General features: G+C 51.6%; 7 protein-coding genes across 7 annotated transcripts; 2 read left to right on the forward strand and 5 right to left on the reverse strand.

Annotated features, from left to right (window-relative positions):
- Window positions 1-32: 32 nt before the first annotated feature.
- On the forward strand, window positions 33-2,357 carry yvc1 (putative potassium ion channel Yvc1). Its single transcript, XM_073757146.1, has 4 exons — window positions 33-329; window positions 376-703; window positions 762-1,914; window positions 1,986-2,357. The coding sequence occupies exons 1-3, from the start codon at window positions 263-265 to the stop codon at window positions 1,780-1,782; spliced, it is 1,416 nt and encodes a 471-aa protein (XP_073617882.1). The 5' UTR covers window positions 33-262; the 3' UTR covers window positions 1,783-1,914; window positions 1,986-2,357.
- Window positions 2,358-2,454: 97 nt separating this feature from the next.
- Window positions 2,455-7,128, reverse strand: BDV17DRAFT_256924 (ion-transporting P-type ATPase SPF1). Its single transcript, XM_073757147.1, has 4 exons — window positions 6,871-7,128; window positions 3,527-6,803; window positions 3,330-3,466; window positions 2,455-3,274 (listed from the first exon to the last, which is right to left on the reverse strand). Coding segments are annotated over exons 1-4 (3,897 nt in total). The 5' UTR covers window positions 6,873-7,128; the 3' UTR covers window positions 2,455-2,793.
- Window positions 7,129-7,230: 102 nt separating this feature from the next.
- BDV17DRAFT_19406 (putative integral membrane protein) lies at window positions 7,231-9,049 on the reverse strand. The gene is made up of 5 exons (XM_073755147.1): window positions 8,519-9,049; window positions 8,330-8,449; window positions 7,890-8,275; window positions 7,766-7,830; window positions 7,231-7,704 (listed from the first exon to the last, which is right to left on the reverse strand). Exons 1-5 carry the CDS (start codon window positions 8,669-8,671, stop codon window positions 7,310-7,312), a joined length of 1,119 nt encoding a protein of 372 aa, XP_073617884.1. The 5' UTR covers window positions 8,672-9,049; the 3' UTR covers window positions 7,231-7,309.
- A 2,585-nt stretch (window positions 9,050-11,634) lies between these two features.
- On the reverse strand, window positions 11,635-12,448 carry BDV17DRAFT_289049 (GLTP domain-containing protein; the record flags this gene model as incomplete). Its single annotated transcript, XM_073761570.1, has 4 exons — window positions 11,635-11,929; window positions 12,023-12,141; window positions 12,192-12,250; window positions 12,325-12,448. The coding sequence occupies 4 exons, from the start codon at window positions 12,446-12,448 to the stop codon at window positions 11,635-11,637; spliced, it is 597 nt and encodes a 198-aa protein (XP_073617885.1).
- Window positions 12,449-12,718: 270 nt separating this feature from the next.
- On the forward strand, window positions 12,719-16,197 carry BDV17DRAFT_256935 (sporulation-specific 71 family protein). The gene is made up of 3 exons (XM_073757148.1): window positions 12,719-12,974; window positions 13,034-15,532; window positions 15,601-16,197. Exons 1-3 carry the CDS (start codon window positions 12,861-12,863, stop codon window positions 16,183-16,185), a joined length of 3,198 nt encoding a protein of 1,065 aa, XP_073617886.1. The 5' UTR covers window positions 12,719-12,860; the 3' UTR covers window positions 16,186-16,197.
- A 192-nt stretch (window positions 16,198-16,389) lies between these two features.
- On the reverse strand, window positions 16,390-17,371 carry BDV17DRAFT_289051 (putative mitochondrial inner membrane protease subunit Imp2; the record flags this gene model as incomplete). Its single annotated transcript, XM_073761571.1, has 2 exons — window positions 16,390-16,762; window positions 16,860-17,371. 2 exons carry the CDS (start codon window positions 17,369-17,371, stop codon window positions 16,390-16,392), a joined length of 885 nt encoding a protein of 294 aa, XP_073617887.1.
- A 392-nt stretch (window positions 17,372-17,763) lies between these two features.
- On the reverse strand, window positions 17,764-19,095 carry BDV17DRAFT_19499 (macro domain-containing protein). The gene is made up of 2 exons (XM_073755167.1): window positions 18,347-19,095; window positions 17,764-18,299 (listed from the first exon to the last, which is right to left on the reverse strand). The coding sequence occupies exons 1-2, from the start codon at window positions 18,979-18,981 to the stop codon at window positions 17,906-17,908; spliced, it is 1,029 nt and encodes a 342-aa protein (XP_073617888.1). The 5' UTR covers window positions 18,982-19,095; the 3' UTR covers window positions 17,764-17,905.
- Window positions 19,096-25,682: the final 6,587 nt, after the last annotated feature.

Here is a 25,682-nt window from a genome sequence, read left to right on the forward strand (position 1 = left end):
AATCGACGTGCTCTGCGGAAAGGCCACAATTTCTATGCCAAAGGCCACGCACAACCGTGCCTTTATTCGCCGTCACCCAGGTTTACTCCGTAGTTATCAGAGTAGACCGATCGCCGATTGTGGCTGGCGCGGGGTGGGGCTGTGCTGTTTCGTCTTTCAAGCTTCCGCTCCCCTCTGCTCTTGACCAGGATTATACTATCCCATCTCAACATAAGAAGTGAACCATTTCATCTAGTAACTTCTCATCTCTCATATAGTCAACATGGGCTGGCGGGATATTTTCGCCTCAGATGCAGCCCAATTCCGCGACGACATGCGGCGGCATCGATGTACGTCACCAAAACAGCTATCGGATCTACTACTAACGCCCCCCAGTACTTCCTTCTCACGAAGGGGACGAGACTCCCGTCGATCATCCCGCAAAGGAAGTAACAAGACTTGCCCTGCGATTGAAATACCAAATCGAGCAAGTCATTCCTTGCGAGCTGGATAAGGATTCCATCACAAGCCCCAACAGCCGCATCGTCACCCGGGATGTAGTTCAGACTGCCATGCAAGCTGGAGGAGAGCATCTCCGTGCTTGCGTTCCGTTCTGTCTCCTTGTTTGCCTGCGGTGGTTCAAGCGCCAAGCAGACTCCGAGCTATGGGATGCCGACCTCCACGAGTCTCGGGCTACAGCTTGCGAGGTCATCGCGAAACGAATGTATCTCGCCCTAGTCCTCACCAAAAAGAATGGTCCTCGTATTGACTAAGAATTCCAGCATCGAATCCGAAGAGGACCAGAATTACCTCCTCGTCCACGTCCTCCTAAAGCGCTACTCCATCTTCCAAGACGGCGAAGAAAGCGACCCAGCCAACGTCATCGAGCGCGCCGTAGACCTGCACGCCCTGCGCATAATCGGTTCATCCGGCTACCAGAAATGCATCAAGTACCTCTGGAACGGCTGGCTCTGCCAACAAGAAGGCAACCCAACCAACTTTGTCCCGTACCAAGACAGAGACAGCACCGATTTCTCCATCCACTTCCACCCCGACAGAATGCGCGCGCCTATCTACCAAAGCGCATGCCAGATTCTCTTCTCGCTTGTCTACCTGGCGCTCTATACGCAGGTTATCAACTCCGTTAATCCGACGGGTGACCTCGACGTCACGGAGGGGATATTGTACGTTATGACACTAGCATTCATCTGCGACGAGGTCACGAAACTCTGGAAGATTGGCCGCAATTACTTCGACTTCTGGAACGCCTTCAATTCAACACTCTATTCCCTCCTCGCTGTCTCGTTCTTCATGCGCGTCGTGGCCCTAGCACACTCCGCTTCTGCAAGCGACGAGCAGCGCCAACATCTCAATAAATTGAGCTACAACTTCCTCGCCTTCGCAGGCCCCATGTTCTGGATGCGCATGATGCTCTACCTCGATACATTCCGGTTCTTCGGGGCAATGTTCGTTGTGCTCCGCGTGATGATGAAGGAATCCCTCATCTTCTTCGCGCTGCTCTTCGTTGTCCTTGTCGGGTTCTTCCAGGCGTTTACGGGAATGGCGCAGGTTGATACAGGCGATCTAGGGACCAAGGGAATCATCATCGCCATGGCGAATAGTATCATGCAATCTCCGGAGTTCGGCATGTTCGAGGACTTTGCGTTTCCGTTTGGTATTGTGCTTTATTATTTTTATACTTTTATTGTTTTGACGAGTGGGCCGCCCTACCTTTTCCTTTCTTCCCTCTTCAAGTCTTTGGACGAGATGCTAATAAGTGATGACGGCGTGCAGTCCTCCTAAACATCCTCATCGCCCTCTACAACAGCGCCTACGAGGCGATATCAGGCAACGCAGCAGATGAATACATGGCTATATTCGCGCAAAAGACAATGCAGTTTGTGCGCGCGCCCGACGAGAACTTTTTTATTCCTCGTGCGTTGACCACCCCTCCCCCAGACCCATTCATCCATCCCAAAACCTCAATACTAATGTGTGAATACCAGCATTCAACCTGATCGAAATGACCCTCCTAATCGCTCCCTTCGAATGGTGGCTCTCCCGGCACACCTACGCAAAAATCAACGACATCGTCATGGGCCTCCTGTACTCCCCCCTCCTGCTAATAATCGGATTCCTCGAAGTCCGCGAGGCGCGACGGATCAGAGCGAATCGGCGGCGTGGCGAGGAGGATGATGATGCCGTGACGGAGTGGGAGGGGGTCGCGGAGCAGGTTGATTTCGAGGTTGATGATGTTTGGAAAGAGAGGGTTAGGGAGAGTACTCCCAATGTGCAGGGAGATCGGGCGGTCGAGGAGGTGGAGAGGTTGAGGGGGGAGATTAGGGTTCTTACGGAGCTTGTGAGGGGCTTGTTTGAGGAGAGGATGGGGGGTAGTTCGGCTTCGGTGAGTTTCGGGGGTTGAATGGGAATGGGGGTCGGGGTGGTGAGTAGCGAGTTATGGGTTTGGTTGGTTGGCTTAACTGTCTGGTTGGATGGTTGGATTGTTATATATTAGGACTCATGATATGGTTGAACTTGGCTTATTCCATTTGTCAACGATATATATTTTTTGTCTGGGTGGGTGAAATGAGCGTGCTCAATGTCAATCTTATCATCATATATAGCTATTGTAATGTACCCGTATCATAAACTTCTATTCAATTATGATTGTTCAACAGCTCATATATAGCTAATATGAAATACATTCTTGAGACCCCTCTCTAACCAGAGGAACCCAGATCGAAGAGATATGAAGTCTACCTATCACTACTCCAAAGAAAGCCCGTCGCCTATGAATGACGACAACTTCAAGATCTACGCAGCCCTCTGCTGCCCATTCGCATTCACCGCATTCGCCGCCTTAGCAGCCTTCTCAAGCGCCTCCTTATTCTTCCTCGCGACCTCCCTCTGGAGCTGATCCTGACGACGAACAGCAATATCCTTCGGCCGGAAATCACTGAAGAGGTTCTTCAGCACGTTCTCAATAACCCAGCAGCCAGCGTAATCAAGAGCCATGAGGACAGTCAGCGTGATCTTGAATTCGTTGCTGAATGGGACAAGACGCAGTTTCTCGTTCAGCTCGGGGACGAACTCGGTAGCGCAGGAGAATGCGACACCCGACGCGGCGACGAGACCCCAGTACATGGCCTTGTTTTCGCGAATGGATTCGCGGAAGGGGCGGCCTTGGTAGTTGATTGAGAAGGTAGATATTTGTTGGATGAGTTGGAGGAGGTAGATTGCGCTGTTTAGGAGGGAGGGCTCGAATTCGCCTTCTAGGTCGATGTCGGATTCGCGGCTGGAAGTTGTTAGTAAGTTGATCTTGATTTAGAGGTCAAGATAGGAGGACATACGGTTCAATACTGTATACGTAGTTCGACAGGTAAATCAGGGTTGCGATATGAATGGCGAATTGACCAAGAACGGACCCAATGATGTAGACGTTGAAGATGTTCGGCTGTGGACGTTCCTTAGATAGACCTTCGACGGACTGGATTTTGTTAGAATAGATCATATAGATCATGATGCCTTTCATATGAAGAGAACTCACCTTTGCACGAGAAATCGAGAGGAAGCAAACGCTCATGAGCATACCGCTGATAGTCACTTGACCATCACCGAACTTGATGCCATCAAGGTATATGACACTCAAACTGTACGCGCTGATCAAACAGTTCAGAGCCAGGATCTTGTACATCTGAATTGTCGCGACGAGGGTGCAGCGGCCTTGACGAAGAATGTTGGGAATGGCGATGACGTTGGCCAGTTTACTGGTGAATGGAGCAGCAACGGAGGCATCTCCCAGCTTGATGGTGGGAGGCTCGCTGTCGTCGAGCTCCTGCTCCATCATGGTCGAGGTAAGCTTGTCTGCGAAACCGGCAGCTGCCTTTTGGGCTTCGGTCTGGCGCTGTTGCTGAGGGGTCTGCTGCTGGAGGGCCTGTGCTCGGGGCGATGTGATTGTAGGGATCGCCTCTGGCTGGCTTGCGGCTTCCTTGGCGCCTCGCTTTGCTGCCTCTCGCTCGATGGCTTTCTGGTAGTGAGGGTTACCGGGGCCCGGGGGGTAAAGGTGGGCAATCTGGGCGGGCACAGGCGGGGGAGGCTGGTTGAACCGTTGCATCATGGAGACTTGCTTCTCGTAGATTTCCTTCATCTTTGTCGTCCGGTAGTGCTCAGCAATTCTGGTCAAGTCGTCTTGAGAACCGTTGAGAAGGGCGACACCCACATGGGCCTGCTTGAGAGCCCCGACGTCGTTTGTTCCGTCACCGCACATCAAAGTTGTGTATCCAGCATCCTTCAGGCCAAGAAGAATGTCCTCCTTCTGCTTGGGAGAGACACGAGCGTAAACCCAGGTGTGACGGAGAAGAGCGGGAAGGGCCTTCTGATCCTTGAACTTGGCCAGGGCGTAACCAGTAATACAAATATCCTTGGTCTTCAGAATCTCCTTGTCCAATGGCTTGGTGGGGTCGACATCAACGTTAACCTTGTCGTCAATGCTGCGCCACACCACCCTAGTACCTGAGGTGTCATGCTCGGGAGCATCGAGAATGAGAACGTCACGGTCCACGATCTCGACTTGGCGAGCAACGTGGACAGCAGTAAGAGGATTATCTCCAGTAATCATGACAACACGATGGCTGCTCTCATTGAGCATGCGCACGGCCTTGATAGCATCATCTTTCAATGGGCATTGCAAAACGAGGAAACCGGCAAACGTCAGATCAGACTCAATCTCTTCCCTGGCGTAGTTGTTGATCCGTCCCTGAGAAAGCTCGGCTTCAGGAGAGAGGTACTTGTAGGCGAGAGCAAGCACACGAGCACCGTTACGAGTGAAGTACTTGAAGGTCTCCTCGTAGTTCGGCGGTGTGTTCACAAGCATAGTTCCGATTGTCTCTGGCGCACCCTTGACACCGACGAAAGTGGACTTGACCTTCTTGTTTGTCTTGCGGTCATTGGTGAGGACAGTAGCGATGGTGCTCTGACGCTTCAAAGCAGACGAGAACTGGAAGCGTCTCTTAACCTGGACTGACTCAGCAGAGCGACCACCGCCGGCAGATCCAGCCTTGCTCGTAAGAGTATCGTTCTTGCCGAGGGTCCAGCCAAGCCACTGAAGCGTAGCTTTCTCCATAGGGTCACCGACAACATCACCTTCATCCAACTTGACCAAAGCGTGAGCACTGGCAAGAACAAGCGTCGTGTCGGCGGGGATGCTGTTTCCCTTGGCGAGTTCGGTGTGTGCTCCGTCCTTTTCAACCTTTGCGCCGGACTGTCCAAGAGTGAGACCTGCGACACCGTCGACAACAAGATCTTCACCAGTCAAAGTACCAGTCTTGTCAAAGCAGGCGACGTCGACGCGTCCAGCGAAGGGGATCCGGAACGGTTCAGTACAGAAAATGGCGAACTTGCTCAGAGCAGCCAAACTGGTGTTGACAGCGAGACTCAGCTCCATGGGAAGTTCTGGGGGCACAACACTCGTGACGATGAGAACACAGTCCAGCAGCAACTTCGAACGCTTGCGGTCCTTGGAGACACCCTCTTGCCAGACATACCAAGACGCAGCGAGGGCGAATATGAGCAAGAAGAGAATGAAAAGCAGAGCTTCTGCGTTGTTGGCGGAAACACGTTCCGTGGAGTAGATCATGGTGCGGACAAGGCTACCCTGGCTGGTCTCGAATCCGGTCTTCACAACAACACCGACAGCGCCGTTGTCGGGGGGAGCACCGACCTTGGAAGTCTTCTGCTGCGATTCATCGCCGTTGGTGATGTTTGGGTGTGTAATCTGCAGGACCTTGGTTCCTCCATGCACAAAGGCGTTCTTGTCAAGTCCATCGGGCTCAATCAGATCATCTCCAGGTCGAAGCTGAACAGACTCCTTCAGAAGCGGGGTACTTTCTCCGGAGAGCATAGCCTCGTTGACAATGACGCTACCTTCGATGAGAAGAATGTCGCACGCAACACCTCCGTCTTCCTTGGTTCGGTTCACCGACATCAAGTCACCTGGAAGCAGCTTGTCGCTGGTGATTTCCTGCCACTTGCGCTCTCGATAGACCCAAACATCGTAGGGCTTGATGTTCATGCCGCGGAACTCATTCAGGGTTCTCTGTCGCTGCCAGACGACCGTGCTCTCGAACATGACAAGCATGACCAGAGTGAACAGCGAGTAGTACCAGTATTCATCAAGCATCCACAAACCAACACAGAAGATCTGGAAAACGAAGAAGGGCGCCACCGCATGCTCCTGCCACAGTTCAATGAATCCCGGCACCGGGATATCAAACGTGTTGTCGCCATAGTGATGTTGGATGCGCTCCACCTCAGCCTTGGAGGTTATACCCTCACTTTCCTGGAACTGCTTGAGAGCGGGCTTAGGCTCGGCGTCCAAAATATACGACAGGGGCGCGAAGCTCTTCCGCTCAGGATAGTAGATGAAGCGCCTCTTCTGGAACAAGAACGAAATCGTTGTGACTCCCCCAAGCGTGTCCCTAACCAGGCAACAGATTTCAGCGGAGCCGGAGTTTGCCTCCGGAATGACCTTGATGAGCTGTGCGGAGTCAGGGGAGCGCGCCTTGGTCGCCGTGAACAGTGCGCGGATGTTGATGTTCCATTTTGTCATCAGCCAGAGAAGCGACTGGGCTGTGATGATCGATCCAGACCACACAAATGTCCATTCTTGTCCTTGGATGTACGTGTCGTAGCGTTCGGGCGAGAGGTAGAAGGCGAAGAACGTCGGCCAGATGATAAGGAACGGCCACACATAGGTGTGTAGCTGGGTAGGAATGAGGTTATGTAGCGAGGCATGTTTGATCTGAGGATCTTCCACGAGTCTCGCCCTATAGTTAGATATCGTCAGTGACAAGAACGCGGCATGTAGCGACAGGGTTTGTGATCTGTACTCACATGGTGAGATCCGGATGGCCACCGCGCGGGCCAGGCAAGAATTAACTTCGAACGAGAGAAAGGAAAGCTTCTAGTAGATCATAGGAGACGAATGTATATTTTCCGCACTCAAGGCCCTACAAATCGATGAAATAAGAGGCAAACAGGCGAAGAAGCCACCTCAGTCTATAATTTTGGTGGAGGGTTGGTTCGCCGCAGGGCGGAGAGCTGTCTTGCTGTCGATTGGCTAGTGCCACGTGCCGCGCGATGACGGAATATTGAATTCTCCGCCTGCTCCTCCAAGCTTCTTTACTCTCTATATCATTACTGGTCATCAGAAATCGCCAGTATTCTTTGGTATTGACAGAGGGAAGCTTTATACAGACACATTCTATCGGATACTTGATTGCGGAATCGCCACACAAATAAGTGAACATAGAAAATAAATTGAAAAGCCCTATCAAGCCTCGTTACTAGTAACAAAAAACGTCTTTTGTACGTTCACCCCGCCAAATGACTGCTTGGGCTGAGGGTTGAGGTCCTCCTGGCTACTATTCCGACTCCCACGGGACGTCCCAATAGTAGTGGTAACGCCATGTTCAAATTGCGTCTCAAGGTCCGGCCGCCAGTATTTATTCCCCTGTTTCTCGTTCCGAGAATTATAGGTGCCACCGTTCATGCTGGATAGAGGTATGCTCCCTGTCCGTCTGCCCTTCGAATTCGACACCATCGAGTTATCGTAGCCTGTTCCGCCGCGGAACCAGCGGAAGAGAGGACGGAGGGTTACGAGGCTTCCGGCGGTGATTCCGAGACCGGCTTCGACGTTGGACCAGATGGAGATATTTGTTGTTGCGTCTAGAAAGAAGCAGGTCAGCATGTGGGTGACACTTCTAGCAGAGACGTTGTGGGGACTTACAGAGGAAATCTTCGCTTTTGTAGTAATGGAGATATGGAATGCGGACTATGACAGCGGCGCTAGCACTATATGAGGGATTAGCTGGGTTCAGCCTGGAAAGTCAGCGATAACTTTATGAACTTACACGCAACCCATGCTGAGGATACCAGCAAGCGCAGCCTTGGTCTTCGAATTCATGTGCAACTTCCACACCAGTGCAATAGGCAGAAGACCGAGGATGAAATCGCAAATAGTCGCCGTCACACTGTATAGATAGGCGATATCGAGGATATAGTCGACATTGATACATGTTCCGTGGGAAGTGAGCCGATGCCAAAAGTGCTCTACCGGGCTGCATTGCAGCATGAGCATCAGCCAGAACGCAAGGCCGACGGCGATGGACACAGCGATAACACCCCATAGCAGCCACTTGTGAATTCTCATGACTGTGAGACGAAGGAGCGCCAAAGCAATGGAGATCTTGGCCACCACGCATACGATGACATAGCTCGTTTGGCCAAGCCACCACCACTATCGAGAACCGAGTAAGAGAGATGACCTTAAGTTCATCGGGGAAGAACGTACGAATAGGGCAGTTTCGAACTCAGTTGTCCCATCAGGCAGTGTCGCGAAGTCTACCATTCTTCGACCCAAGCCATAGCGCGCACCTATCATTCCACATAGCGCAAAGAGGATATTCAATGCCTAGACTTGTAATTAACCCAATACCTGTACACCGCGCGAATTGTAATCACCGGGAAGGGCAGCGCATACCATGGCAAGAACCATCAAACCGTCATCCCATCCAAATGCCCTTACCAACTTCAAACGGACGAAACATCGTAGAGTGACAGCAAAGAACGACAGGATGAGGAACACAAGTGTCACGACGAAGATGGAGAGACTGCGGCCCTCCAGGGGGAACATCTTGGAATGATTCTCCTATTGCGACTATGGCGAGACGGCCGTACGCTTCAAGCCCAGCGACATTGCCTCCCTCTATAAGAGGTAGAGCCCAGCGCAACTCCCAAGTACTCGTCGCCTTCAAGGATTCCGTTTCGGGAGACAGCAGATGCTGGGGATGATGAGTGAAAGAGAGAGAAAGATCTGCTTATTGTGACATTTTCCCTACGATGATCAACCAGACTATAGCTGAAGGTGGAGATGGGGATCGGAAGCCAGAGATTTAACAGAGGCTGGGCCAGCATGCAAGGTGCCACTGTCAGGCGGAGATGGTCGTGACTAACGTACGACTTGACTCTTGAGTTGAGTCTGTCCCTGGGAGACCTGCATAGCATGGCATCAGTTGACAGGGCGGGACGTTCATTGGGCAGCAATATTTAGAAAGAATCTAAAAGGCCGGCTTGACGACTAGAGGTATAGCGTCAAGGTGAACATTTTCCCAGTTAGAACATGGGTCCGAGGCCGTGGAGCCATGGAGTAGTAGATGGCCTTACTCCGTCGATGCGTGGTCCGTGGGCTTTGAACCCGATGGAAAATTAGAAACGCATTCACGACCGGGGGCCCTAGCGTTTGTTCACGGAAAACATGGAAGCATACTGCAACAAAGCCGCTAAGTGGACCTAGATTCTTTTGCACAGCTGCATGTTGAAAATGCAACGCAGGTGCAAAACGGAATTAGGAGCGCGGAGAGCCGGGGACTGGTTCATCGGTGATTAGATACTAGGCGATTGCACAAATGGGAACTGGTTTGGTGGAGGCAAGACATCTATGCACTGCGGCGCCGGCACTGCTCTGCCAGGGGTCCTGTCTGGATAAAGCCCCGATTACCCAAGCAAGTGATGAAAAGTCCTGTATGGCATCATCGTCGGGACGCGACTCCGCGGAATGGATTGGAACGTCAAGCCCTAGGGTCTGGTTTACTGTGGACACTGCTCTGGGTTGGAGACCTGGAGAGTTGGGAGACCCCATCATCCTGCACGCCGTTTCACAACCCAAATTAGAACACCCCAAGTGTCCTCCGCGCATATTGCATGATGGAACGAAGCTTGTCAGTACTCTATCACTTTTGACTCTGACACTTCGTCTACCGTCTGCAAAGAACTTGACACGATTCGAAAGCTTGGTAGCATCGAAGCTGAAAAAAATGAAACACCGGTGGGCGGCCCGATCAGCACGTTCCAAGTTGGCAGCTCTAGAGTCTGGATGACCCATTCCAGAATCCGTATCTCAATCCACCGTCAAGTTTTGCGGCCTTTGAGCATCGTGCCAAGATACCATAGGCGGACGGGGTTCGACCATGTTCGAGAACAGTGATTTGGCACCCATGGGTTGAAAGTTCAAAGGCTAAACCCCTTTCTGGTGGATGACCGGCTCAACCACGGTTATTTCGAAGCTGGTTCGCCAGGGGCAGACCAGTTGCAAACTGAACTGGAGTCTTGGCCGCTGAAATGTTCAAAGCATCCCGAGACTCGCATCAAAACAAAGGCTCGTGTGCGATGGAGGTTAGACCTTTTGGAGGCGGGAAGAGGGGGGATTGGTCTCCAGAAATCCAGACGGGATCAAAGGCGAGATCAAGATGGAATCGAGTCTCTATCGAGCATCGGCGGCTCGACTATCGCCTCGGGGATCGGCAATGTGCCAACGAGCGACGATGTTTCAGCTTTTGGAGCCCACCGTGGTGGGGATTGAGGGCGAACGACGGGACTTTGTATTCCGATCAGCAACCGAGTCCACTGGTGGTCTCGAAGTTCCAAGCGAGGAGATGATGATGATTCCAAGGAATGCTGTGAAAGAAACTTTCTGGAATATGCGTCAGAATCTGCATGGTTCCGATAACAAAGGGTTTTGAGGTTGATGCAGAATCCCGAGAGGCTGGGTGACCGTTGGCTGACAGCAGGAGGAATCCTTAGCTTCGGGTGTGTTCCTGGTTGTTTCCTTTGTTGCTTGTGCTTGTTTTGACTAAGCAGCAACCACGTTCTGGGCCGGGCCTGCCCTTCCCCTGACGAGCGAAGTGGCCGGTGTCAACTTGTCGACTGCTCGCAAGCGACCTCTTAGCGGGCTAGCAGCCGTTAAGCTTTGCTCTAGACTCTAGTGCTATCCGGGCAAGACATCGTCTCTGGAGTTCCTGCCCAATTCGGACTGCTACGAGATTAATGCCACTATCAGTGAATCTCGACACTCTGGCTGGGCCAAGATACCCCGTCGTGCAGGGTGCTAGGCCGCTTTGTCATAATGCTCAAACGAGACCACCCCTCGTAGTCTACCGACCCCGGGCCGTTGTTACACGTTGACGTAGCAGTGTCGGGACCGTGCCGCAGACAGCATGCAGTTAGACTCCCCCGTACATTTGTCTGCGAGTTTGTTGTTGCGCATTCCCAAGGTTGCCACTTCCCGCGGCCAATGTTGCGCTTCTGCCAGTCCCGGAGAGTAAGGAGTAGGGTGGTACATATTGACCGTACAGTCACACAGGCAATGTACAGCGCTCTGCGAGTGATAGGAGTGCAACGGGCCACGAAGTCGATTGTACTATTGCTAATCTCCTGTTTTCGTGCTCGTATGGCCGTGCGGGCTCTTGGCCACGTCGGGGTATACCGTACAGAGGGCGCTCTCGTGAGGGTGCATCCCGAGGCTTACCCGAGCCCTCAGAGAGATGCAGTTGTCTCCAATCACAATCATTCGATGGCCTGTTCTGAAGCGTCCCAATCTACTGGAACCTCTATGGCATTCAAGAAATGTACCACCGGAGGATATTGTTACAGGTGCGCTCGCACAAAATCGATGGTTAGCCAATCGCTGATCGCGGGTAACTTCAGTATAGGCGGTTTGGTCGAGCTATGTAATCGAAATGCGCAGGGACGTATATACAATTCTAGACGCAGATATCCTTAACAAGATACAGGCTTTACAATCAAATCAAGCATCATCATTCACCACTTGGCCTCCTTGCGGTCCTGGAAGGACTTCAAGATCGCCACCCGCTCTTCCAGAGCTGCCACCTCAGTCTCAAGCTTAGACTTGACTACGGTGTCGTCACTTCCCAGCTTAGCGTAGAAGTCCTTTCGGTAGGGGGTAGCACTCATGGCGGCGGAGAAGATGGGCTTAATGAACATGGAGTGGTGGGGCTTGAGGGTTCTGCCGTATGCATCACGGAAGGACTCGGACAGCTCTTTCGAAGTGTTGTCGATGTTGTGGCGGAGGGACTGAGCGGTGAAGTCGAGGCCCCTATAGAGAGACAAAAGTTAGTGGTACGTCCATGCATGAAGCTATTCCGGCAGAACTAGGTTTCTGCCATTCGAGTTTCAGGGCGGCACGAACCTAACAAGCCAGACCAAGCCTTCGGCGGCAACGTGCTTCTTTGTCTTCAACTCGTTCAGAACAAGGACTTGGAGAGTCGCGGACTCCTCCGGGGCAGCCTGCTGCCTTTCCCTGACTTTCTGGGCGTATGTTAGGCCGATTGACAGTGGAATGCGGGGGAAATGCGCACCTTGATGTTACCTGCAAGATCGCTCTTTACGGGGGTGAAAGCAGCGGATCCGAGGAGGTCTACGGCATTGCGTAGTTAGCAATGGCCATCTGTATTTTCTCACAATAGTCCCACAACAGAAGGCTGGACATACCGAACAGCGTGAGCAGAGACTCGGCAGCTTCGAGGAACTCGGTGGTGGAGATGCCATTGTCGTTGGCATTGTCGACGGGCACATCGGCGAAGGAACGCTTGAGAGTATCGAACCAGGTAGACATAGTGAATTGTGTTTATAGTATTGCAGTGCTTGAAAGGGAGAGAATGCACAACGAGGGGAAGTAAGGGGATATGAAGCTCTCCAACCTAAGCTCCAGCTTCACCGCCACAAGCAGGCCACGCAACCATGAAATGATGAAACCAATAGGCAGGGCTCCCTGTTGCAAACAGCACAAACATGATCAACAGTGCAAACTCCCCCCGATCGGAGATCCTCACAGACGCACGACGTCATTTCTCCAGGCTGCTTTGAACTTTATGGAGCGTAAGGGGTGTGGGCTGTACTGTGGGCTCCGACAAGACCATGGATTGGACGTTTCAATAACCATTCCTCCTAATAGATCAGATCTGGCATCTCGAAGTGGGCTTGCCTTTATCTCTTTTCCGCAACCCTTATTCTTTGGCTCATTGTGAATGTCTGGATCCGGCACCCAGAATGTTGGTGCCGCGAGCACGGGCGCGGGCTTGCAGACACCCCAAGACGGCTGCTCGGGCCTCGAACAAGGTTCCTATACCATTGAGAAGCTGGTATAACATATCCCCTTGAAAATCATATCCAGCGTCGCCTGATTGCTAACAATACACAGCGCCATGCCTCTCCGAACCACGTCCACATAACGAACAAGCGATTCTTCATCGGACCCATCCCGAAGAACTGGCTACTAAGCTATCGCAAATCCTGGTACAAGAAGCGGCTGGGCTTCAGAAACTACAGATCGCGAGTCATCACGTTCTCCGCCGAATCGGATTACGTGCGCGATACCGAGCCCTCGCAGCCTACGCAACTCCCCATTGCAGAAGAAACCGAGCCGGACACAGAACTGGAACAGGAAGTCGAACAGGAAGAATCACAACCTACACCGGCTCTTAGGACGTTGACGCATGAATACGAGGAAGAGGACGAACCCCCGTCTCCGGTGCTCACCCGCGACCGTGGTACACCTGGTACGAAGAATGACTCAAGATCTGCGTATTTCACAGCAAGGGAACCGACGCCAAGTCTTTCAACTTTATCTCCAGTCGCTTCGAGGAAGCAGGATAGGCAGCCGCCATCAAGATTGCTGGCCGTGTCGCAGAGTGAGCATGGGCGAAGTGTCTCTAGCCACCTTGATGTGAGCCAGCCATCGCAGTCAGCGGCTCCGAGCGAAAATGGGTCAGAAGTGCCGTTATTGAAGGGTCAGCAGAACAAAGACAAAGGAAGACAGTCCAGTGAGGCCTCTCCTCCGCTCCAGCAACAAGAGCCTCAACGTGCAGTTTCCAGAGAAGGGGAGCATGGACCGCAGCGTAGGCGGCAGGACACAACGTCTCGCTTCTCGCAGATTGCCAATAAACTCACACTCAATGATAACCTTCACAACAAACAACAGCGGATTGTATCCAAGATTGCGAGGACGCAGGCAATGGTGCCGGGATTGCTTTCTCGCCGGAAGATTGAGGATGGCGAAGTCGTCAAGGCAGAGAAAATGCTAGTACGAGTCGAGGAGACCGTCCAGGAAGAATTACCAGAAGACTATAGCGAGTTTGACAGTCTACGGATGGAAACTCGGGTGCAGGATAACTGGAGAGAGTTCCTAGTCGTTTGCCGAGCAACATCAGACAAAGAAGCTCCCTTTACCTTGCAGATGTACAAGACGCGCGTGGTACCCAAGATCCAAAAGACCGGAAAAGCTTCCCCCTATCACGAAGTTGCCCTCGGCCGGAAGAGTTCGAAGGTGAACCTCTACTCGTCCCTGGACAAGTCGCTCGCGGTCTGGAAGAAAGCCAAGCGGGGAACGGCGATCTATATACTGCGACCCAAATCCACGGCTCACGCTGTGGAATGGTACACATTCATTTCTTACACTATGGGGAGACCCCGGGCAGCCTCGCTTGGGATCAGTGTTCCGGATCTCGCGGTCTCTCTCATTTTCAACAACCCATTTAGGCAGCTTGAAGCTGCCATGAACGGACAGGAAGAAAGCGATGAAGATGCAAAACAAGCGAATCAATCCGTCTATCTATCAATAATCAACGGCTGCATGAAGATGCTAGAAAACCGACCCGAGTGGGCTGCGGTCATGAAGGAATGGACAAATGTGGAAAACATGGGCCTCGCCTGGAAGCGATATGATCGCCTGGAGTGGGTTTACGGCACCAATGAGGAAGGGATGTATGGCTCGCTCGCGATGCAGGGCACGCATGAGCTTGAGCTACGACCGAAGCAACACTACGGCACATCAGTCGGATATGGCTCGAACAAAGAAGAGGAGCCTGCGCCACTAGAGGGATTCTTGATTCGGCTCACCTCCCAGAAAGGCGCGCATCAACGGATGAACAGGATGTTCTCTAAACGTCTTTACTTTTTCACTCAAGACCACTACCTATTCTTCTGCAAACCGTCGCAGACTTTACCGCCGGCGCCACCGAGACTAGGCGCACAAGATTCCGACATCCCTTCAACCCAGGAAATCTTAGACAGAACGCCACTGTCCTACGAGATTGACCCGTTTCCCGTTGAAGATGGACAAATCTCATGGCTGTCCAATGGAAATGCAGAGCACCTGAGACGGTGTGACGAAGACGCCTATGCACAGCTTCAAAGGAACATCCACAATCTGAACAACGCCGATGGGTTTATTGACCTGTGTCTTGTGCAACAAGTGCGTCTCATTCCGGAGGATGGGTTGGGTTCCTCCTCAACCGAGCCGAATAGAAATACGCACAGGAACTGGGACGCTGGCGTCGGCGCCACGGAACCTGGCAATGCGCAGGACAATAACAATGCCGCCGAGGAGCCTAGCGAAGACGCAGGATTCGAAATGCTTCTTTATAATGGCCTTGTTGTCCGCTTCCAGGCATACAACAGCACAACCAGGGACGAGTGGATGAGAGGATTAGACGCCCTGGTGAAGTACTGGAAGGCCAGGACGGCAGCGGACGCACTCGAACTCAAAGACTTGCGACAGCGTAACCTTGAAATCTTAGGTATCGACGAGGAACTCGAGTCGGTGATAGGGCAGTACGCAAAGAAATGGGAGGTCAGAAAGGCAGAGGCCTCGCCTCTCCTCCACAACATGTGCTCGTTACTAGGCTGTAGGCCCATAAAGGTACTTACTTCCTCCTCCTTCAACCAGCAAACCTAAACAAATCGAGACTAACGTATGTATGCATCTAGATGTCCGGCCTCCTGTACAAAAAGCCCCGCCGTCACACAACCTTCAGCCGCTTCCACGTCGTCCTATCCCACGGCAAACTCCTCATCTTCAACTCCTCACTCCGCCGCCAAAACGGCTCCGAAGTGCCGCACATCCACTCGAACCTCGAATCCACCATCGACCTCGAAAACTGCTACATCTACTCGGGCCTCCTGACGGAGACAGACCTGCTCTACTCGAATCAGACCTTCGACAGTAACCACCCGGGCCATGGCGCGCTGCCGCGCGTTTACCTAGGTCCCGATGTGTACACGAGTAGTGATGAGGATACGGCGATTACGTTTGTGATTTGGCAGCCGATTAGGAAGGGGCTTTTCCGGGCGGAGGAGAGGGAGCGGGAACAGAGTCAGAATGGGAATGGGAAGAAGAATGGTGGGAGGACGAGGCAGACGTTGAAGAGTGTTTCGAAGTTGGGGGCGCATGGAAGGACGATTGTTTTTAAAGCGAGGAGTCGTGTTGAGAAGGATCGCTGGGTGTTGAGTATTGCGTCGGAGATTGATCGGTTGCAGGAGGGGAGGGTGGAGGATGTTAGGTTGACTTCGTAGCGCACGGCTTTTTTTCTGCTTTTCTTGAACAGTAGCTAATGAAGAGTATATATATAATGCGTTTATATGATTACAGTCAGCACACAATAGCCCAAGCGTCCGCAGTGCATATATATACCATCAACTCGCTATAGTACAATCCAAAATAATACACCTCCATCCCTTGTCATCTAATATCTATACCTTACTAACTCCATATCTAAATCACCCCCAAGCCCCAAAAAGCTTCTCCGCCTGCAACTGAACAGCCCCCTTCTCAACCCTATCCCTAACCTCCTCCCGATACCCCTCCTGCTGAATCCCATCAACCTTGCCCTCCTCCCAACCCTGCCAATCCAACCACCTGAACCTCGGATACAGCACCGCCGTCACCCGCCCTGAGATCAACGATATACTCACAGGCCCATAGGTGTTACTATCGAGTGATTTATGCGGATCCGCCGCGTCACCTTCAACCCAGACGTGATTCCACGGTACGATTTGGGAGTCCTTTTTGCACGGCTCTCGCGTTGTTATTCGGTCGCCGGGGAGCCCGATTATCCGTTTTATGGCGACGTGGTGGGGGTTTCCTGGAGATCTATATATCACATTATACACATTAGCATTCAACCAACATCAACATCATACATAGGCAAAGCATAAGATACTTGGCAGATGGGTCGGTGTACACATACCGAAACGTAACAACCATCCCCCTCTCAATCCTCCCCCGCCTATCCACTCCCGGCAATCCCAGCGCCGCACCGAAACTACGAAACGGCTGCATGCGAACAAGCACGACATCGCGATTCGTATGCATAGTCTCATAGTCCTCGTTCAGGTACGGCGTCATCGACGGCCCATTCACCCACAGGACTTGCGCGGCGTGCTTGGAGAAGTATAGGCCCATTGGCAGGATCGGCGCGAAGACGCCGAGGGTGCGGAGGGTGAGCCTTACCGGGCGCGAGAGGGACGCGAAGCGTGTGCGGAGGTAGGTGAGGGGGGAGAATCGGGGGCGAGGGGCATTGGAGGTGGGTGTGCTGGTTTTTGTTGTAGTTGTGGTTGTGGTCACTGTGCTGGAGGTCGGGTTTGAGGGTGGTGATGAGGACGGAGACGGAGGTTGTGTAGCTATATCGGCGGGCATAGAGCGCGCTCTTGCGGCGTCGGGGGAGAGGACGCGTGGTTTGGGTTTTGGTGATGGTGGCATGGTGCGAATCTATATTATATGGTCCTCTTCTGGCTTCGGTCTTTTTTTCTGTCGTTGAGGGGATAGGATAGGATGATGCTCTGGGGTGATCGGAGGACGGTGGTTGAAGTTGACGCTCAAAGTTGGAGGTTGGAGATTAAATCAACTAGCAATTGGAGGCTACAGCAGCACTCTAGCTGATCTATGAGGAATATTGCTTGATGGGAAGGTCGCAATTGGAAGTTGAGCTCGATCGCGGTGAAGATGGATCGGCCGATGATCTGACTATTCCGATAGAGCTTGTTTGACTTGTTTGCACACTTACTTTTCTAGGTAATGGCTCAGGCCACTATAACTACGAGCCTCGGTAATCTACTGCAGTGGAATGAAGGAGATGAGAACTATATTCATAGATTTGAGGCCGTCGTGATAGCTTAGTGTCATGGTGCAAGAACTCTCTCAGCGCTTTATAATATCAGACCCAAAACAAGGATATCCGCCAACGCCGCATAATCGAACAAGACCCAGGCGATACATTTCCACATTCAATAATTATCAATTCTTTGGTAGAAACTCATCTGTTGGCTGAGAGTGAACCATCTCATCGATTGTCCCGCTTGACTGCATACTCTGCACATCGGCAGCTGATGAAGGTCGGTCAATCTCGACAGGGTCATCGTCAAGTGCCGTACGATCTGCCTCGGATTTGTTGACCTCTTCCCACTCGTCTTCACTCTTTAGCTCAGTAGCAGGGATGCGCGTGGTCTGAGTTTCAGCATCGCGGCCATTGGGCGGGCTAATTTTCTGTTTCTTGCTTTCTGGCTGGCCTTCGAACTTGGGTTCCGCTGTCGGCGGGTCAGGTAGCGACGCCGCAAGAATGTCTGGGGATGGCGTCGATTGAACGTCTCCATCGTCTGTGTTGGACTGATCTGAAGGGGGAAAGTAGAGCCTGAACTAGTTAGTAGAGCTCGAGGAACTAGACCTGTTGCTACTTACGGGATTAGCTCTTCATAAGCCCTCTCATCCTTGAACTCAAAGTTGCAGAATATGACTCGTTCCAGACGCCCGATATTGCCCTCCTTCTCCAAGAATATGCGCGTTTCGTCCAGAGCAGTCCTAGCAGCCTCCCGCGACGGATACCCATACACGCCCGTACTCAGCGCCGAAAAGGCAATACTCTTCAGGTTATTCTCGACAGCCAACTCGAGACTGCGACGATAGCAGCTACGCAACAGTTTCTCCGGCGCGTCATCACTGATGCGCTTTTCATAATGATATACCGGCCCAACGGCGTGGATCACTCGCTTATTGGGGAGATTGTACGCGGAAGTTATTTTGGCATCGCCCGTATCGCAGCCGCCAAGAGTCCGGCACTCCTCGAGCAAGCCGCGACCAGCTGCGCGATGAATAGCGCCATCAACACCCCCTCCTCCAAGAAGCCGTTCGTTGGCTGCGTTGACGATACAGTCGACACTTTCTAGCTTCGTTATGTCATTGCGGATCAATGAAATCGTGTCGTTAAGAGCTTTGGAGGGCGACTTCAATGGCTGAGTGCTGGGAACCAGACGTCGAAGTCTATACAGCAGCGAAACGGTTGGGATCTCCGCAATAGGTATGAGCGTTGGTGCCATAGCGACGCCTGGTCGATGGATTCGAGATCCTGTCTTCGATATAAAAGACTTTCTGAGTTGGCAAAGAGTGCTTTATATCTGAATAGAGCAATAAGGCTCATTATAAAATTCACCAGTGGTCTGGGTTCTTTCACAGCTTCTCTCACGGTCATCAAAGAAGTGGGGAGCTCCCGGGCACGTGATGACAATGACGATAAGCTTATCGAAAGATAACAAGCACGTGACACTGCCGTCCTCGGGAGGAAACAATGCCAGCTGCTCAACATCATCTCCCAGAGACACGCAGGTTCGACTGTGTCCGAGATCAAATGAATTCCTCTCCTTTCAATGAATGCTTCTAATTTCTTGCAATTTCTCCCGTCAATGACGACCCTCTGATACATCAGGCGACAAAGAATCGGTGAGCGCGCCGAGAAAGCATACGTCGAACAGTCAAATACCCAAGATCAGACATCCTCGTTCGGATATGCAATGATCTGACAATATGGATAGATCATCTGTATGAAATAACACTCAGCGCCAGGCGTCAAGCCCGCCCCCATCGTTCCATTTCCTTCCAGCTCCGAGCTAGACGAAGAGCCTCAATGTCCATGTCACCTGCGACATAGGACCCTTAAAAGGCCCAGAGTGAAGCGGCTACTCGGTATCACCGGAGCGATACTCCGGGCTGTCAACTTGTCGTGCAGATATATGCACGATGACCAGAGAACTAACGAATTACTGGATGCAACATCTTGGACGTCGACAATTAGTCCAGAATACTCCACCTCCGTATACTGGAATATGGATGCTTTCGACCATGGCGATGGCTCAAGCAGTTTCGGGGCCTTTTTCGAAGATTTCGGTATTACCATACCGCTGCCTTCTTGCCTTGCGGACCACCAGAAAAAGAAACAGAGACCAGGGCAAAGGTACGCCTGTTGCTGACAGCTGTCAAGGATAAGCCTCGATGAAGCTGAGACGAGGCCCACCATCGAGCATGGAATCAGATCTCTTTATACGCAGCACCGTTCATGGCTGCAGCTCTTCACATGGCCAAGGGTTACTTGGGACTGTCCCAGGCATCTTCACCGCGACTCAAAAATGGAAGATAAAGGGAAAAAAACAGGTAACGAAACGAATGGAAACAATCGTGTCTAGTGCAAACTAGTAAATCTTGTACAACCGCAGTGGATCAAACGCTAAACACTAATGCATGCATCGCACATGGATGATCCCAGATTGGCGATGGCTGCTAGATTGTATCAGCGTGATTCCAAATACCTCTAGCCCATCCCTCGGAAGTTTCCTAGCCTGTCAAGCCCCAATCTATCGATCTCCAATCACATCTGGACGCTGGAGACTGCAGAAGAACTCGTCGATCTGCAAACTGTCTCAGACGTGAGGCTAGAAGTAGAAGGACACAATTTGATTCAGCTTCACCCGCCATCCACGCCGTGGGTCAATTCTACGCTGTCATGGACATGGCCCCTGAGCATCGAAGGATCAGATATTCAGACCAGTTTCAAAGACAGCCGCGTTGGATAGATTCGGTTCTCGGGCTCTAGAACCGAGCATAATTCTCCGCATCTGACTCCATCGCATGCTAAGTCCATTGTTTAGGCGCAGAATAGCGCATTCAACTTTCAGGCACTACTGCGTTGAGGTTCCCTGGTTCAAGTTCACAGATCCGGTATTTGCAGGTGGGGTCGATGAGATGACAATCGTCAGGCCTAACTAGCAGCGATTTCCGTGCCCTGGATGGTCAGCCCAGCCAGTGGCAGGTCAGAAAGCTAGCCGAACCGAAGATTGTTGAACTCGCCGGGATCCATTTGCGAATCCTTCGTCCGTGAAGATTGAGGTTCATATTCGCTTCGACCTTCGCTGACGTTGACGCTCTCGCGAAGACGACGACAGGTGCGTATTCTACTACGCACGAACCGGAGTAGCTTACGCGTGTACATATGACGGACTGCTCGGTGATCTCTCGAGTAACAAGTACTCGATCTGATATTGAAGCAAGATAAGGTTTTATATGTACCTGAGTGCCGGAGCCTGTCCGGACTTAAAGTCGCATTGCTGAGCCCTCTGTTGTCGCCTTTGGTCGTGGTCGAAGCCAGCGGTTATATCTTGGGTTGCTCAACGTTTTCATTCCAACCGATATCCAATTCTGGTTCTGGTTCTACTTTCGAGCCCAGGGTTCGCATTTCGCGCTTCGCTGTCTCCATAACTCCAGTTTTGACCCCTGGAGACACCACGGGATTCTCCCATATGTGCAACCAGCATAATTTTGCATACATGATTCGGGGGTTGAACTGTACGCAGTATCCACTGGAGCTTACCCCTCGCCTGGCGCATCCGCATGCCAAAGTCAACATTAAAGCTGGACTTTCAGGAAGCGGAAGTGCCGCAACCCGGCGCTCACTGCGTCTGCATGCGCATGCAAACAAAAAATAATCTGCGCACAGCAGTATTAGGGCATCTTTGCATGGCATTGAAGTTGGGATAGACCGTGCGTTGAATCGCTTCAGACCTTCCAGTTCAGTTCACGATGGTTCGTCCCAAGCGAAGCACCAATCTCATGTCTCAAGTTTTAGTCTAGACTAGACTAACCCCTCATGTTCGACAGACTGAGGGCTCGTGTGTCAAGTCAGAGTCAGGGGGCATGACAGAACCTGAATCATGGAGCGTGATACGTCAGCCTTGAGCAAGTGCCACTGTGCCAGCCTGCCAGGTGGGAATCGCCGTATCGAATCAACCCTCACTGGTCGCATGCAGAGTAAACTGGGTCCCGACGCGGTTTGGAAAAAAAGAAAAAAGGAAAAATCAAATCAAACCAGCTGCAGCTAGACTCTGATCACCAAGATATGGCTTAGTGGGGTCGATTCAGGTGGATCGGCGATGCAGACAGAGAACCGGTTTGTTACAGGCTTACAGCCTGTATTCTGTATACGTACGAAGACTTGGTGCCACTTGTCTACAGAGTATGGCCTCTGGTTGTTGCGGCATGTATCTTCATGCGGCTTGGAATGGTCGATCGGTATGCACGAAGTACTCAGCATCCTTCTCCAATCTGGCCAAGTATGGCTCAACAACAGCCGTCCGGAATCTGAACGCCAGTTGGAACCATCAGATCGCCAGATCTTTCATCTTGGCCGGCATTCCTTGAAAGTCCCTATACAATGCATATTAGATTCTGGAGTACAGAATTCAAAGAGCTCGAGGAATTTGTCGCCGCTGTGTAACAGCCATAGCCGAAATGCCATCTCGTCACATCTCATCACATCCAACGTCGCGCACAACGGCATAACACAATGCGCCCGAATCTAGATCTAGACCAGCCGCAGATAAGTCAGTCCGACGAGCCAGGTGGAAATAGGATCTGCCAATCCACTCTGTCCTAGCTATCCGGAGTCAATACGGAGTAGACCTGCTTCACCTGTCTCAGACTCCTGGCAGGGACATGCATGTTTGTCGATGAAACGTCATATGGAGTAGGTATAGGCTGACGCCGACATACTAATCTAGGGCTCATCCATGCGGCATGCCAATCCAACCAGTCTTGCCTGTTTCCATTCCAACTGGATTATTCTGTACAGAACATACATACATGATGTGCTGCGGGAGCCGAGCAGTAGCACTGCCATGAGCCATGCACGCAATCCCGTCTCCAACTCTCCAACATCAATCGGTCAATGTTCTTCAGCCTAATTGGCTTAAGCATTCTCCAACCCCAGCTCCAGTTCCATGCAGAACAACAGTCCTCCGAGTAAGCGACAACCCTGGATACAAGGATTATCCCTGCAGCCACCAGCCCACACCCATCCACACCGTCTCAAGTATACTCTGAAGTCAGGAGTCAGGACCCCGCAACATGCAATGCAGCCTTCGCTTCACTAACGCCTTACCCCCAGACTAACCCAGCCAAGCCCAGCATGAAGCATGATGCAGGTAAGATGACATCGGTAGCGTCTTTTTCAAAGTTCAAACAAAGGAGATCCCAAAAACCAAGACACCGATGACCGAAGCCAAAACCGCCCCCGATCGGGATTTGAAATCTGAATCTGAATCTGAATCTGAAATCGAAATCGGATCCACAAATCTCGATTTCGACTCTCGTCTCATCGAGTCATCGGACGCCATGGCTTGACTCGGCTCGGTCAGACGAACGAACTAGTTGACAGTTTTGTCCGGATCGTCGTCCCGGCTGAGCCAGCTTATCCGTTCCGTACGAACGCTTCCGTCTGTGTACATAGCTCATCCGAGCTACCGGCAGAGCTCATGAGACTCACCCCAAAAACGTGATGCCAAGACTACTATTAAGCAACGACGACTCAAGCGAGCTTAAAAATAAAATACTGAAATGTATTGAAATCGATCTTTCTCCTTATATTTTAACCAAAATAATAACTGGTTATTAACTGCTTAGCAACTGCCTGAGTAATTATTTATTAAGGAAGCGAATATAATAAAAAGAGAGCCCAAGATACTGATATTAAGAAGTTTTGCAGTATTTAACTAACAGTATTAGTAAGTGTTTTGAAAGTGGTCACTCGAGTTGAAATTTTGTTTCAGCTAGTTCGTGCATCACATGACCGCCAAGTCCATTACATAAGCCACTTCGGCTCGGGCGACCGATTTTAAGACCCCGGCTGACCTGTAACCACCTTCCGTCTCAGGGCGCGAACCATCCGAGGTTCGTCTGATTTTGATGTTTCACTTGTCATTTGTCAGATCAGTTTCATAAGTGCATCTATTACTTTGAGTAAATGCGCGATCTTTGACATGGTTCATTTCAACGAACTTGATGTTGAACTGCTGCAGAATTCCGATCTTTGGTTGAGAGTACACTGTATAAACTGTAATCATTATCAGAGACACGAGGTCGAGTATAGTATAAAGTTTAGCGAAAGGTTTAACCTAACTATTAAGACGAGCCGTGCTGCGCTGGATCCTAGAATTCAAGTTTGGGATTCGGGGTTTGCTTATCGAAATCTGGTAGACTACCACGAGACCACTAGTAGACCAAACTTGCCGAGTCAAGCGAGCCAAGTCAGGTCAGATATCAAAAGTTCCGGATCCAGACATGGGCTTACCAGAGGAATGGATCGTGCTCTCATTGTAGTCGAACTTGAGTGTTAGATTAGTGTGAATTATAGTTGGAGACGCGGAGTAGGGCGGAGTCACTAATTTGTCACTCATCCTGTCCTCCTGATTGATAATTTGATAGCGTTTGCACACTTCAGGAAAGAGTCTCAACTAAGGAAGGTCTTCACCGCTGGTCGACCGTCGAGCCTAACAGATTGGATCGAGCCGATCTATGGGTCCTGGGTGTGACTCTGACAGTGCTGTCATTGTATGGTAGCGCTAGGTATGGTACAGTCGCTGACAGACAGACAGTAACTAGTGGAAACGAGCGGAGCCTTGTCTTGTCCTCTCTGTTCTGTCCCGTTCCATAACCCATAGTCTACGTAGTCCGGCGCAACATTGCAATAATGGGGGAGGAGGGAGCCACAATCTGGTAACTATCTTCCAGGGTCATTGAGAGGGCTCAGAGGCGGCGCACCGGAAGCTCAGCGCAGGGCTGGCTTGAATTATCTGCGTTCGATCTCGCGCGGAATCTGAAGCCACATTCCATTCCATCCGCTTCAGCCGAACTCCGGCCGCGCCGCGAGGCGGGCCTGGCCGCCTGGGAAATGTGTCTCGCCGAAGCGGAAGAACTTGGGCGACGGCGAGAAATGAGGATTAGATGGTTGCGGGGCTGGGATCGTGATCCATTGTTTGGAGGCGATCCTTGCTACTCTGCTAGTTTGCTAGTTTGCTAGTGTGAGGGTGTGTGGGTTGGTGGTGATCGAAGCGAGTCAATTTTCACAGGCAGAGCAGCGATCAGGATCCAGATCTTCGGAGACGCGAAATAGATTTCAAGTCATGGTTGTAGTGTTGTGTTGTAGTCTAGAGGGAGTGTCTCTGACTCTGATGGGATGCCCATGTGACTGCTCTGAAGATAAGGAAGCTGCGGCATAACAAGAAAGAGCGAGCGATATCCCTGTGACATTTCTGGTAGTGGTGATGGTAAGCCAGGCGGGTGGGTAATGGTGTCCTGGTCGGCTGTACAAACCGAGATCATATGGTGCTATGCCCTGACCTGACCTGGCCTGATCTAACCTTTGTGACACAGTCGTAGACGGTAGCACTGGTTGCCTTACCCAGTATAGCCCAGAATCCGCCGGTCAGAGTCAGAGTCAGCCCATCCTGCAGATGCGATGCGACGCGACGCGCCCGATGAGATGAGATGAGATGAGATGAGATGAGATGAGATGCAATGCGATGAGATGAGATCCGATTCCACTTCGGCACTTGCTGAACTGCCAACTCCCTTGATTGGACCCATCGCCGAGTGAGATTCGATAGTTTCCCGCGCTAACGGGGCGACTCGGGAAATCCTCTCGGTATGCCCTTCCAACCAATGAGGTTGTCCCATGACATGCGCTGAACGGCTTGAATCGTTTTGCCTAAAGTCGTAAACCTTGTTGTGCTGAGAAAAAAAATTGGAGAAACCACTAGGCGGTGATCTGGCAGGGCGCTGAGGATTGAACTCCACCGGTGGAATAGAGTTATGAAATGCTGACGCTGGTTGCTGCTGGTTGCTGCTCATCAGGGGCGCTCTTGAATCCTCCCCTGCAGAGTGGTTGTACCAGGGCCACGGTTGTACCAGTACCATG

This window comes from Aspergillus undulatus, assembly GCF_047715775.1.
Source record: "Aspergillus undulatus strain CBS 261.88 unplaced genomic scaffold BDV17scaffold_11, whole genome shotgun sequence".
In the NCBI taxonomy this organism is placed as follows: domain Eukaryota; kingdom Fungi; phylum Ascomycota; class Eurotiomycetes; order Eurotiales; family Aspergillaceae; genus Aspergillus; species Aspergillus undulatus.